At 42.7% G+C, this 14,366-nt stretch overlaps 1 protein-coding gene across 1 annotated transcript in view; it reads left to right on the forward strand.

Moving 5' to 3' along the window:
• Positions 1–14,163, forward strand: part of LOC136434132 (protein bark beetle-like) — a 45,158-nt gene extending 30,995 nt beyond the window's left edge. The window contains exons 15-29 of the mRNA XM_066426896.1: positions 784–993; positions 2,235–2,631; positions 3,041–3,235; positions 3,604–3,856; positions 4,388–4,565; positions 5,926–6,105; positions 6,619–6,788; positions 7,440–7,590; positions 8,389–8,490; positions 9,504–9,675; positions 10,787–11,045; positions 11,487–11,622; positions 12,069–12,206; positions 12,978–13,108; positions 13,989–14,163. Of these exons, the coding sequence (XP_066282993.1) occupies positions 784–993; positions 2,235–2,631; positions 3,041–3,235; positions 3,604–3,856; positions 4,388–4,565; positions 5,926–6,105; positions 6,619–6,788; positions 7,440–7,590; positions 8,389–8,490; positions 9,504–9,675; positions 10,787–11,045; positions 11,487–11,622; positions 12,069–12,206; positions 12,978–13,108; positions 13,989–14,163 (2,847 nt within the window). The remainder of the gene's footprint in view (positions 1–783; positions 994–2,234; positions 2,632–3,040; positions 3,236–3,603; positions 3,857–4,387; positions 4,566–5,925; positions 6,106–6,618; positions 6,789–7,439; positions 7,591–8,388; positions 8,491–9,503; positions 9,676–10,786; positions 11,046–11,486; positions 11,623–12,068; positions 12,207–12,977; positions 13,109–13,988) is intronic.
• Positions 14,164–14,366: the final 203 nt, after the last annotated feature.

Here is a 14,366-nt window from a genome sequence, read left to right on the forward strand (position 1 = left end):
AAAACACTCGGTTGTGTACAAAGAGTGTCTTAATCTTCATATGTTATTTCAGTTATCGCATTTCATATGTTTTCGAAACCTCTTAAAGACTGAGGCAGAGATATTTTATTCATGCTTTTACAAAAGATGCCATGCCCAGAAATATCTTTTCATACCCTTTCTTGTTTAAGTTCACAGTCATAGTTTCGCAAATTAGATTGAACCACGATTGTTCTTCATTTACAAGCGACACCGAATTGAAGTTTTGAAAACTGGCGAATATTCCACTGTACTACATTGCATACTTGTGAAAAAACAACAAATTTGCAAGGGGTTTGCATAAGTTTGGAGTAGGAATGATTCTGTTGTTAACCGAAAATTAGGTGCCCCATTTCAAATGCTAAATGCGTTGGTAATGCTACGGTCACATTTCCAAACCGGGGCCCGGCCGGGTAGTTTGCGGTAACGAAAAGTATGATATAAAAGACAACTTGCTTACTTGCTTATGTCGAGACCTTCCAGTCACGAGTCGGGATGGCAGTCCAAGTCTTTCGGTCCTTCATCGCCTGGAGCAAACTATCCACTTCAAGTCCAGTGTCTTTCTTGAGTGTGTTTTAAAAGACAACACAGCCCACAAACCTGAAAAATATCAATCATGAATATAATTTGTGTATATTTCTTGACATACACTTTTCCGTTCCCGCAAGCAGCTCGGCCGGGCCCCGTTTTGGAAATGTGACCGTAGCATTAAGTGCTGCTTGGTGCAACAATAATTACATTCCTCCTATGTTGTATACGTCTTAGGGTTCAGCCTGTTCCGTGACGTATTGCAACAGATATGACACGTGTCGCTCGTGCACGATACAACCGGGGTGCGGCTGGTGCGACACCACGTCTACGTGCATGGCAGGCTCCGGTGACGGCCCGGACAAGTCTACACCCACCTGTCCATCCTACTTCTACTACGACTGTATCACTGTTGGTGGAATGGAGAGCTGCTCAGAGCAAATTGAGGTTAATAAGGCCACACCAATTTTATTTGTTGATTCTCAGATTTTTTTAGAAAAGAAATTGGAGCGACAGGGCGAAAAAAACATAAAAATATGATATTTTGCAAATAGTCTGGTGTAAAAATAAGGGTTTACGTAACATAAAGAATAAGAGGATTATTCAAGTTTCAGCTTTGTATGGCTCGTTTCAATGCAATGCACCCCTTTCTTTGATCTAGTACTATACTTTCAGTAACAAAATTACCATTTGCCGTGTAATATATGGATTGATATTGAGAAATAGTTTTGATAAATAAAAAAACTATAACTTATGATCAATGTGATAACAATTTTTAGGTATGTGCAGGCCTTTATAATCTATTTTGGTGGCTATTGAGTTCTACAACTGAACAGATAACAGTAAAATTGGGAGTTAAAATTTGTGAATGGGAATAGCAACCTTTTTTTTTTCAAAATGGGAAAAACAGGAAAGGCTATTCCGAGAAGCAACAAAAAATACCGTGGCCTAAAGGCAGAGATTGTTAATTCTCATGGGTTTGGCCCCCATTCCACTAGAAGGCGATCGCGCTGCGACTTCGCTGCGACATTAATTGGATTTGTGTAACCTCCGAATTCATAAAATGTACAAGTATGACTAAAAAACAACAAAAAACACAGAGCGTTAAGAATTTTTTTTTAGATGTATGAAATTCGTTGAGTGATCTATCAAAATTTAGGTTGCAGGGCTATAGCAACGTCTTTACATATGAAGTTATTGTTTATCGTTTGTTTGTCTATTGTTTATTCGCACGTAAAATATAACATAAATGAACAGTAAATGAACATACCCCCCCCCCCCCCAAATAATGTAGGGGAAACCAGAAACCTTCAAGGCTTATCAAGGGTTTCCCCTTAACTACGATACATTAATTACATTATGATACCAATTTAACTAAAGTGAATAAAGTCAGACGAAAAAAAGGTTATCATTTTAGATAAATGAATGAATAAGTAAACAAGGAAAACCAACAGACTTAATAATTACTAATGTTTCGTAAATAAATTAACATAAAAAGATGTTACATTATATGTTTCACTAGACATTAATCGTAGAAAGAACGCCAATATTGCAAACCATAACCCTAAGCATAGGGCTATTTTTCATGATACCCACAACTGACATACTCGAGCTGGAATCTTTCCAGAATCCTGTATCCAATGTACTCTCTATTTCCTCTTATAGCCCTCTTCCCTTGTGTTTTGCAGCAAATCAATTGCTTGTCGAAGTACTGCAACAACACGCGTACCATCTTGGATGAGGAGATATGTCGACGATGCCAAGACATCGAGGGATGTTACAAAGACAGCGAGCTCGGAATCTGCCCCGTCTGGAACGAGCAAAGATGTCCCAGTGGCTTCGTCCGTCCAGATTATTCAGATGAGTCCAGGATCCTTCGATCCCTAGTCCACAGGAACGTGAAGTACGTGGATCCGAAGAAGGTCATCTTGTACTCCTGTCCAGTGGAACCCATTCTCAGAGAGACGGCCACCGATACCACGTTGTTTGTGGCGTACCCGAAAATCGACGCTTTCGACGGAGACATCATATCCAGTCCCCAAAGTGGAGGTGTGATGCACTGGGTGGACAAAGTCGAAAACCTAGGTATGTCTTGAACCTCCTTGCTTGAACGCTTTTTGTTCTTTTCAAAAGGGTAGACTTCAGTTAGCTGTCGGTATGACCTATGCTACATTCCAGGTGTAGACCGTACAAGCGAGGACTAAGATGCCGTTTCGAATATACAAAGTGTCGTTTTTACCTCCATGAAAATGGAGGTATAGTTTTTACTCTGTGTGCGTGTGTGCGTGCGTGTCCGGCGCAATAACTTACGAACCTCTTGTGATGATATTTGGTACTTTGGTAGGTGTTGTGGACCCGACGGTCAATGTCAATTTTGGGCCCCCTGGTGGCCGACCTTGGTACTGGAGCAGCACTTCGGTGGTTTTTGTTTATATCTTTGGTCATGAACATGATGTGGTTTCTCATTATGCTGGTATCTTATATTACCTCCCAGAAAACCACACCATGATTGTTGCAAAACCAGTGGGTTTGGAAGATGTGGTGTCGTACGCCGACTTCAGCCAGAAGGTACAGATGTACCGAGTCAACGACGAAAAAGCCAAGGAAGCCCTTCCTGACACCTTCTCATTGAACTCCATCAAGGAAGGCTTCGACCCTCGCACAGGAAGATACATCCACTTCATGGAGGGTACGTCTTTGTAGCAAGTCATTGCTACTTATTGAGATTAATTACCGGTACGCGATAAGTCAAACCTGTCTTACATTCGTTCGCATCGATGGGCGTCGCCATCTTGGGAGTCTGACACCTTCCGGTCGCCACCTTGTTTCCGTCCTACATAGGCCAGACAGTTCCAGGCTACAGTACCATATATCGAGTTGCAGAATCCCAATAAAAGCATAGCTTCCTGACGTATATAGTGTCACCTACTTGCAATTTCCCTAGACATAAATTACACTAAAACGCGAACCTGTCCACATTTACTGGCAAATATGTATTCCTAGTTGACAAGTGAGATGGCAGTTCGGACAGGATAATCGTTTGTTAACGTATTACAGATCGACCTGTATACAAGTGTCTTGGGCGCGAGTTCATCGACCTGAACACCGGAAACCTCGTCACGTCCTATTACATGATCATGCCTGCCAACCCCGAGCCCGAACCTGCAGTGAACGAGGGCGACCTTATAGCAGACTCGGAGAGCCAGGGTTTTATCGAAGTGGTGAAGGACTTCACAGAAGAGGAGATGGGCGTGTTCGTCCATACCGAATACAAGCAGTGTGAGCCTGGGAACGTCCAGTGGCTGGACGAGTAAGTGTCTATTTTCTTCTCGTAACTTTATTATATAGATATTATAGATGATTTATTATAGATTTATTATGAAAAATAAAACGGTTCTTCAACTGAAAGAAATTTACTCACCGGGATTTTCGACTGGTTCTCCTTAGCTTTCTGACCCAATCGCTCTGGACACGTAGGTTTTATTCATGTGTGACGTCAGCAATGGGTCAAAGGTTTTTGTAAGTCGACATCGCCCCCCCTGTGTGACGTCAGCAATGGGACAAAGGTTGCTGGAAGTCGACATCGCCCCCCCCCATGTGTGACGTCAGCAATGGTCGACATCGCCCCCCCCCCCGTTTCGTTGGAGAACAGTTTAATTATTCATGACGTAGTTTACCTACTCAGATTGAATTTCCTTGGATTTTAAATTTCATTACATTTTAATATTTACGATTTGTTCTTCAACAAAACGTATATCACACTGCAAAGATTTCAAAGATTATACCAACATTTTATTACGTTTTCTGCTCAACCTCAATGATAATCAATATCGCTTTTCAGACTTGAATCAAAGATCAGAAAGAAGCACAAAAGTGAAATTGTGGAGGCCACCTTAGCATGTACGGGAGGAGACAGTCGTCCTGGACTGTTGGTTCTGGATACGACTTCAGCTGAAGACTTGAACATCCGCCCAGGGAACGTTATCATTGGTAGGACCACTGGCGCTGTCCTATCACAGGTGAGCTGCCCCTCTTTCTTCTACTTTCACCTGCATTTGCCTGTAGGTTATCTTCACTACGGTAGTACAGACCCTGTTTTTACTTCCGTGTACGGAGGTTTTGTTTTCGGTGTGTCCGTACAGTACCAAAAATCGCTTTTTTTATGTTTCTTGTTTTTTTTCCTTCTACAAAGATTTTTTTCTGTCAGCAAGAATATTTTTCTGTCTACAAGAATCCCTGTTTTAAGCACGAACAAGAATCCCTGTTTTAATCACAAACAAGAATCCCTGATTTGAGCACGAACAAGAATTGTATCTAAGAATTTACCAAGAAAGTTCAAGAAAATTTTCCAGTGGAATCAAATTTTCAAGAAAAAATATCTTAAGGAAAGAACCTTTAAGAATACCCTATCCAACCAAACAAAAACGAATCTTATAGTAAGACCGCAAAAGACAATTTTCTTATTTTTCTAGAAAATTCTTATTGGAAAACATCATGCTAGAAATATTTTCTTAACTTCAGAAAAAAAGGAATACAATTCTTTTTTGTAAGAATTGACATAGACAAGACTTCGCAGAAGGTTTCTTGAATTGAGTTTTTCTTTGTATAAGAAGCTATTTCTCAACATAAGAAAACAAGAAAAATAAGAAAAACAAAAATATTTTTGGTGGTGTAGTAATTTGAATACAGTAGAGTGACAGGAAATGAATGGACAATGGTGTAGCCGCAGACGGATGGGAAGTGGAGGTTGACTTTGAGGTCAAAATGACCATGGCATGCGATATGCTCGTTTCTACATGCTTGGCACGTTGGGGACACTGACAGGAAGTTAGGTCAAAGGTCCCGGAATGGTCCCCAAATAGGGTCTTCAATGCCCTGCTATATATGCAAATCTGTTTCCTTATGAGAGCCAGTGGGGATATACAATAAACAGAACCAGTGAAAAATTCGCAACATTGAATAAAACAAGAAAGTTAAAATCAACCAAAGCAATATTATGACCCAAAGAATTTAGATTAAAAAAAAATGCTGAAATCTTAATGGTAGTGACATTTACTAACACAGCTTGGCACATTTGCGCAATAACTTCATACTTTGATCATTTTGAAACCGCGCAAAAACGTGCCGCACGATGATCCCCTTTGTTTTGCGAGCCTACAAAACTCCAGCGGGGATTTTCAGTGAGTTCCACATCACAACGACGTCGTATTTTTGCATCATGGACGTCGTTATGTATTGTGATAGTTTTGTTTGAACTAATCAAGTATGGAAATTACTAAATAAATTGACTTTCAAAATCTGATATTTGGGCCCTAATATTGCTTCCTTTAAGTTATTTCACGGAGGTTTGAGATCTTCGATTTCTTGTTTGCTTTGCAGATCATAACAGTGAACTTCGAGCAAGGCTTCCTGTTCCTGGAATCCGTTGCCCTTACGTCATCTTCTGACTACGTGGAAAAGGAGAAGCTCATGCTGTCAGAAGGCAAAAGAAAGAAGAGGGCGCTTGGCGAGAGTACTGCCGTAGCAGACTTCGACTGGAACAGACGGCTGAGATCTACAGTAAGTCGACAGAGCTAACAACAAAATTATCCACACCTCAGAAATATTCGTACCCCTTACGATTAATTGAATATTTGTTGTTTCTCTCAATAATGAAATTTAGCGCACTGGAATTTGGACCATTTCTAACGATTCATGTCAATCAAGAACAATTGTGGTTTGATCTCATTTTCCAAATCATGACAGTGAACTTAAAACAGGACATGATAATGAAAAGATAATTCCGGACTTGGCATCTTTTGTAAAAGTATTTTTTTAAAGTACCTCTGAACCATGAAATTTCACAAATGTTATTGCGTTATGATATTTGTCAATGTTTGTAACTTACTTTGAAGTACTGGTAGTTTGAAGACGGAAAAATCAATGAAAAGTTGTAGGTCGTATGACCATTGTATCGTCAGTTTCGCGTTTAAGCGGGTTCGTCGAAAATGTTCAAGCTAGGTTGTCGAAAATAAGAAAGAAAAAACAAACATGGACTATATGTAACTATTCTATATGCTTTATACTTCGTAGTCTGAAGACGAGGAAGACACCGTTGACATCTCAGCCAGCGTCAAGTTCACCCCGAAGTTAGACTTGACCCTTGCCGTGACCTCCGTGCCACCTTACCTGACGGCCATTGGTGCTGAGCTAGACGGACCCATGCAACTACTGGCCAACGCCACGTACAGCTTCAAGGCAAAGTAATGATGGCATTTTGTTTGTTTGTTTGTTTGGTTGGTTGGTTGGTTGTATTGCATACCCGGTAGACTGCCTCATGGCGTAACACACCAGGTTTGTACACCTGCATATGTGGACAGAGTTATTTGATCCGCTCACACCGGGAAAGACCCCTACTTTTTTTCTTCCCACGATAAGTGTGGTTTATTTTACGTGCTCGAGGTGTGACTCTCCTGAAATACGGGACCTCTATTTAACGCCCTATCTGAGGGAATGTGCATTCGTTTGCTGGCCAACCTGTCCAGATTCATCGTTGTATAAAAGTTACGGCGTCCTGTCAATAGTGCCCAAAAGGCTTGTTGACATGAAATTCAAAGACAGGAATAGCTTTGCATCAGTAAACATTCAATTGAAGTATTGGTGGAAAGGCGCAGACGTTTTCTAAATGTGGTCACCGGCCATCTTACGCGATTGTGGTTTCCATTTGACGTCCAAAGCAACGTTGTGTATGACATTGTTTTGTTATCCGTCGTAGATAATGATTGGCTTATGATTTAATGCTATTGTCTCGCGTTATAAGCACTTAGTGATTGGCGTATGACTTTATGCTATTCACTCGTGTTATAATCACTTTGTGATTGGCTTATGACTTAATGCTATTGTCTATTTTACAGGAAAAGTTCGACAGGATCTCAGCAACTCGCCATCAGACAAGCCAAGAGTGCCTTAGAGTTCTGTATCATTGTTGGACCGCCGTCCGCCAGTGTGTGCGTCCCTGGGAAACTGTTGTTGCACGCCGAAGTTCTCTTCCATGCTGAGATGGAGGTAAGATGTCTGTAATGTTGTCATTCTACTGAGATAGACTAATCTTCAACCAGATTTACCGGTGGCAAGACAGTATCCAATTGACCACTTGCATTGACGTCACGGGTCAGAGGTCACAGAGGCGGGCCGCCATGTTTGGTGTCAAATATCTTACCACGTTGGGTGGCATTGTGCACTTAAGGACATCTGTCAAACTTCCTCGATTTACACACGTAGGTGATCGTGTCGCTCTACCTACACGTGTTTTGTGAACATGGTACACACTTGTGCTGTCTTGCCTCCGTATAATCTGCTTGGAGATAAGAGATACTAGTACTGAGACCACTGTTATGTTTGGCCACTATCGCTTTTTCCGCTATCGCTGCATGCGCAAGTCTGTGCTCTTCGTTGTGACTACCAAACTGTTGTCTATATAAAGGGATAGGAAAGCAAATGTCGTGTTTCCGGTCACCCGACCTACCCTGTCGAATCCCTGCCGACCTTCGTCTTTTTGGGGTGATAAAAACGTTGAAGAATCGTTTTATCACAACATGTTCTCCTCATTTCTTTTGCAATAGAAAATTGTGCTTGTGCAATATATATCGGTATGATTGAAATATGACATACCAGTGTCCTGATGCATTTAATTTTTACATTGTAATACATTATTTGTTGGATCACTTCCGTCGAAATCTGAAAATTTAAAAAAAGAAGATCTCTACCTACCTACCATATTTTTTTCAGGGTCGTAATCGGAAACACAACAATAATTTTCCTAGGCCCTACCACCTGATAATCACAGTAGTGTTCATTCCTCAGGGCGCTGGTGTCCTCACGGTCGGCACGACTGCAAACTCCGAAGTAAAGCTGGGAGCGCGGTGGCGACGAAGTTCAAAGGGCATGGACTTCTCAGAACCTGGGGTCAGTGTAGCTCTTAAAGTCTAGTTCATCAGCTGTAGAAACATCGTAATCAATGAATTTTGACTGATAAGTCCAAGTAGATGTAGAAAAGCAGAATCGAAACGTTTCTCGAGCTGCCGGTCCCGCGAAGCAGTGGCTTTCTACATCTGCTTGGAGATTATGGTAATTTTACCGTATATGGTATGGCATTTGACTGTACTTCTTCAAAACTATCAACTTTTGAAATTTTCAGTATCAATATCTTCTTTATTTCAGAAGTGGTTAATGCGAATATCATTTTCTTGGATCTAGCGGTTGCTCGCCGTATGTCTTCACTGAAATTGTGCCAAACATCAGAATCAATGAATTTTAGTTATTTTATTTTATTGCAGTTGATATTGTCATCCGTATGACTGATAACTCTACCGTATGTGCCATTTTGTCGGTACGTCTTCGAAACTATGAACGTTTGAAGGACTGGAACTTTTAGAATGAAAGGAGGAGGAACGCCCGCCTCACTTTTTTCTATAAGCTAGTCAATAACTACATCAATATCATCACAAATAGTCTACTGAAACCAGCTCAGGGGCGCACCCGGGGGAGCCACACGCTCAAATTTCAACCACTTAACGCCCGGACAGACTCTTACGTAATTACAAATATTCATTCTTCCCCCGCACCATCCCCGAGTGGAACGCCCTGCCTGGCGCGGTTGCTACGGCTCCCACCGTTGAGTCATTCCGCGCCAGGCTGGAGGCTTGCCCGCCTTATAGCCTCGCGGGGTTATTTGGGGGTAATCGAAGTTGAAGTTGAAGAATAAGTACATTTGTATTACAGAATTACTTATTGTGAATATCGCCTTCTTGTATCTAGTGGAAATCAACATTTATAGATAAGTTGAAGTGGCAACCCAGCTGTCTTGAGATGATAATTAATAGATAAGCGGTTGCTCACCCTGCATTTTCACCGAGAATGTAACACAACCCCAGCTTGATTTGACATGAAAACATTTGGACCTCTTTGTTTAACCACAGAAGCCGTTTGACATTCATCACAACTATGACGTCAGTATGCCTCCCGGGAACAACGGAACCGTCACGATCAGCGTGTCTCCTACCTTCTCGGTAGAATGGCCGTCCTTCTCCGAACCTACTCTACCACCAGGCGTTCACAAGGACATCCCGGACTGGATGAAGGCTGCTCTAGGTGACCTATTGTTTACTGTGTTGCTAAAGCACCTGTGACACTTGTGCGTATATGCAAGTCCGCATGAGTTGCGTATTAACAAGTTTTGGTTTAGGTAAAGCTTGCAGCCGAAGAAGTAATTTCTTTGGTTCGATAACTAGGCTGCACAATGGTGGGGGAAAGTAGAAAACAACTTCTTCCCTGCAAACTTTACATAAACCCAAAAAAATTTCATGCGCACCTCATACGCACTTGAATATACGCACAGGCCTTTAGGCCCCCATTTCAATAGACGGCGATCGGGCTGCGATCTCGTTGCGACCTAAATTGGATATCTGTAACACTTGATTCCATATCTGGAATATCATGCAAAATGTAAAAGTATGACTGAAAATATAACAAAACACACAAAGCGTAAAACAACTCGTTTTCTAAATTTGTTGAGCTATCTGACAAATTTTTGGTTGCAGCGAGATTGTGTAATGGAGTGTAACGGCGCGGTCACATTCGTCGTATGCCTTCGCACGATTTTGATGCCATACAATTTTCAAGCAGGCTGAGACAGAACCAACGGACCAGGATCTAAGACAGCCTTTTCTTTAACAAAACAGCAGAATTTTGCAAGAGAGATGCACGACTACATCAGGAATGTCCTCAGTTTGCGATTGTACGATGATCGCACGACAAATGTCACCGGGCCCTAAGAAGTGCTGCTATGCAATGCGTATGCGTGCTACGTGCTAGCAATGTCCTTGGTGCTAGAAAATGTGATGTTGTACTGTAGTATTCACCTTGACTATTCACATGGAAGCTCAGCCAGTAGGTACCCTAATTAGAGTAATGAGGCTATGCCTAAGTTGGTGACGGTACGGGACAGTGGCAGTTCCTTTCTTCCTTCCTCCCTCCCTCCCTCCCTCCCTCCCTCCCTCCCTCCCTCCCTCCCTCCCTCCCTCCCTCCCTCCCTCCCTCCCTCCCTCCCTCCCTCCCTCCCTCCCTCCCTCCCTCCCTCCCTCCCTCCCTCCCTCCCTCCCTCCCTCCTTCCTTCCTTCCTTAGTGCGAGAGGGACCGAGCTGAACGTAAGTGACGGTTACGTTTGATCTATTGACGGAGATATAGGGTTACTACATTTCAGGTGCCGCCGGAGCGGACACGTTCTGGACGGGAGAGCCCCTGATGCAAGCCTCGGTGAACACCCCTCTCGTGGCCAGTCTGAAGGCTAGCACGTGTTCGGAGCGCTGCAGCACGTCCGACATGCCGCAGTACGTGGAGCTCAGCGGGGGCGTGGTGAAGGCTGGAGGAGCCCTCAACATCTCCTCTAAACGCTTCAATGACACTTTCCGATCCTTCCAAGCCCCAGACTACATGAACACCACTATGGTCAATATCACCAGGTAAGTTGGTAATTGCTGCGCCATATTGCGAGAGACATTCGCAAACCGGCGCCAATTTGTCGCCTGAAATTGCGAATTTTTTGAAAGTTAGAAAAATCACGGCAAATCACTTTTTGGTTATTTTTAATCATTGTGCGTTGGTTTTTGATTCAATAACATTGCGATTTCCAATAAAGTTACATTGTTTCTGATTTAGAGACGAAGCCTTCCGGGCGCGACTATTTTGTTTGTTTAAGGTCGTTTGTATACTGGATTTTACATTTAGAGAATACTGCAAGGATAAATGGTCAAGAAAGGAACCAATTTTACGTGTTGCTAGAAAATTGATGTGCCTGAATACGGACCGCGTTTTCATTTGTAGAATCTCGAAAGAAAGTGTTAAAATCATTGCTTGATTGGAATTTGGAATGAAAAATATAATAACATTTCCGTTTTTTCCAGCGGCTGTGACGGCCAGCTCGAGATGTGCTGTACCTGTCCCGGTACCGGCGCTCCTGGGTCTGTGAACCCGTACACGGGAGAGTGTATGTGCGACTGCTACTGCGACCCGCCACTTAACACCAGGAAGGGCACTCCGGTAATGTCTGCTCACAAATACAGCAGTTGTAGTTGTTCACCTTGCAGTGCCGTTGCATTTGTAGGGTAACGTTATATCTTTACGGGGAGGGGTTGCTAGCCATTCTCCTTTAACGTGTTGGAGGCACCTCTTAGAACATGGACCCCTACTTTATGTCCCTTCCGAAAGACGGGTGCAGCCCCAACCGACATGTCCTGTCTCAGGATTTAAACTGGGGTGACGCAGTTACCAACTTATTGAAACCAGGAACCCAACCGTGAGGCTGCTATGAGTTGAGCTACAGGGACACATATACACAAAAACAGTACAAAACGAAATATTGCTTAAAGGACTTGGTGTAGAAGCTGTATACATATATGGCGTATTGGTCTAATATTTAGATCTCATCACTTTCCCCTGTTGTCTCTTTGTCTGTGTAAGAAAGGTGATGATTTTGTTCCATGTAGATGCGAGATGGGAGTTGCTTGTGTAACACCTGTCCGGGAGGATTACCCAAGATGTACATGGAAGACGGAGAGATGGGATGTCCCTGCATGTGCAACGATCTGTCCGAACGGGAGATGAATGAAGATGGCTCATGTCCGGTAAGAATCTATAGCTAGCCTGGAGACCATACCATCGGGGGCTCCCCGATATCTCTATGGCGCTGGGAGTGAGCCCCGCCCGCCCAGACAGCTTAGTCCGCTCGAGGTGTGTTTACAGCCTTGGATAGCGGCGGAACTCTCTATGGCACCTAAATTAGAAAGGCTGACAGAAACGGCTCAATAAAGCAGACTGGGCCCGGTAAAACACCCCTAAGCCGACCCCTAGAGACTAGGACTAGGCTAGTAAGAATTCACCTATTATGGGGCTTTTTATGGAGATATGATGATGAGGGAGGAATCGTTTTCGGTGTGTCTGTTTGTCTGTGTATCTGCATTATACATTTTCCATATACTAGTCTATTCTCCAAACAGAGGTTTCCATCGGGGGGGGGCTAGTAGTGGAGGGGGAGGGTGGAGAGAGGGAGGGCAGCGTTACAAATTGCGGCCACTGCTAGCCCCCCGATTGAAACCTCTGCTTGGAGCATGATGCTAGTCACGTTCACCGCATGGAGGTAAGGTCAATTTTGCCAGAGTGACAGGAAGTGAAGTTCAGAGTTGCCAGAATTATCAATCTATCAACCTTGTAGTGACAGCTGACAGACATACCAGGTCATGGGGTCAATGAAAGATACTACTAATTCACGGGGAGGTATTGTTTTTGGTCCGTCTGCTTTTCTGTGTTTTCGCAGTACATGTAATATATTTCCGGTGACCTATGTAACATTATAAATAAAATCACTCTTGAATACTTAAGCTTTTGTTATACTTCAGTGTGAGTGCGACTGTCCGGACGGCAGTACAGATATCATCGCACCTGACGGCAGCTGTCCGTGCAGATGCACCTGTAACAACTGTCAGGACTCAATGCTGGGACCAGACGGCTGCATCTGCCCAAATGACGTGTGAGTAGTAGTCAACACAAATGCCTAAGTTTACAGTATTTGATATGGTCGCCGGGAAAATGTACATTGACCTAGTATGGATTGCTGCAACATCTATTTATTATTGGACGTGCCCAGCGTCAAAACAAATGTAAGGGCGTGGCTATTGACAGGAACATAGAGCGAACAAGTTCTTACTGGTCAGTTCAGAATAATCCAGTCGATAGTGTTGAAAAATCCTAAATAAGAACTATTTTTGCTATTGGCAGGATAGTGCCCAAAAAGTCCTGTCAAGAGTGCTAAAAACTTCTTATTGACAGGGACATCCTGTCGATAATGCAAATAGTTCTTATTGACAGGATTGAGGAACATCCTGTTAATAGCAAAAAGAGTTCTTATTGATAGTTAATAGCCTCTGTCTAACTATGCTATTCCTTTGGAAATCAAAATAAAACTCTGGGTTAGCACTGCTCCTGGAATAAAGACGAAACGAATCCAGTAGTTGCACTGTTAGTAACCGTTACACGTATTTATTTATTTATTGTTTATTTATTGTTATTTCGCGCTTAAAAAAAATAGATACATAACAATGAATTTACTAGTGAGAATATGACAGTGCAGTGCAAGGAAGGCCGATGTTCTTATGTGAAAGCCTCCATTATATACATTATTATATAACAAATTAGATAAATCAATTGAACAAGAGAATTAAGATATGCAATAAGTAAATGAAACAATATAGAGTGAATACAGTACAATAAAGAAATCATCACAACTTAGTCAATTATACATGTATTTTCATTAAATGTGAAGCTAAACTAGAAGTAGTAATAAAACAAAGAAACGCAAACCAAATTAAGAAAATGTAGGGTTATTCATAAAGTCGTACCGCCCGAAACAGGTGTCCGGTCTGTGACGACGGCCGGCTGCCGGCCTGGGAGGGCTGCAAGTGTGCCTGTCCTGAGTCGGAGGAATGTGGCAGACCCCCGATCTGCGTGGTAGGAAGGAGAGGTCCCGAATGTGATCAGCCGGACTGCAGTCCATGTCAGGGTGAGCGTTACGGTTATCATTTGTGAAAAAAACAATATGAAAGGCAATGCTATGAAATCTTTGTTTACAAAACTTTTCCGTTCTTCAGACTTCCTGCAATGAAACCCTCACCTCATTTTGAGCATTATATATTATGTGAATGCAGTTCTGTGTGTTATATGTAAGGGTTCCACTGTAAATCAGTTACTCAGCTAGCTGACAGGCATCCCCATACCAAAGTTCAGGTCAT

The sequence above is a fragment of the Branchiostoma lanceolatum genome, chromosome 4 (assembly GCF_035083965.1).
Source record: "Branchiostoma lanceolatum isolate klBraLanc5 chromosome 4, klBraLanc5.hap2, whole genome shotgun sequence".
Taxonomy (NCBI): Eukaryota; Metazoa; Chordata; class Leptocardii; order Amphioxiformes; family Branchiostomatidae; genus Branchiostoma; species Branchiostoma lanceolatum.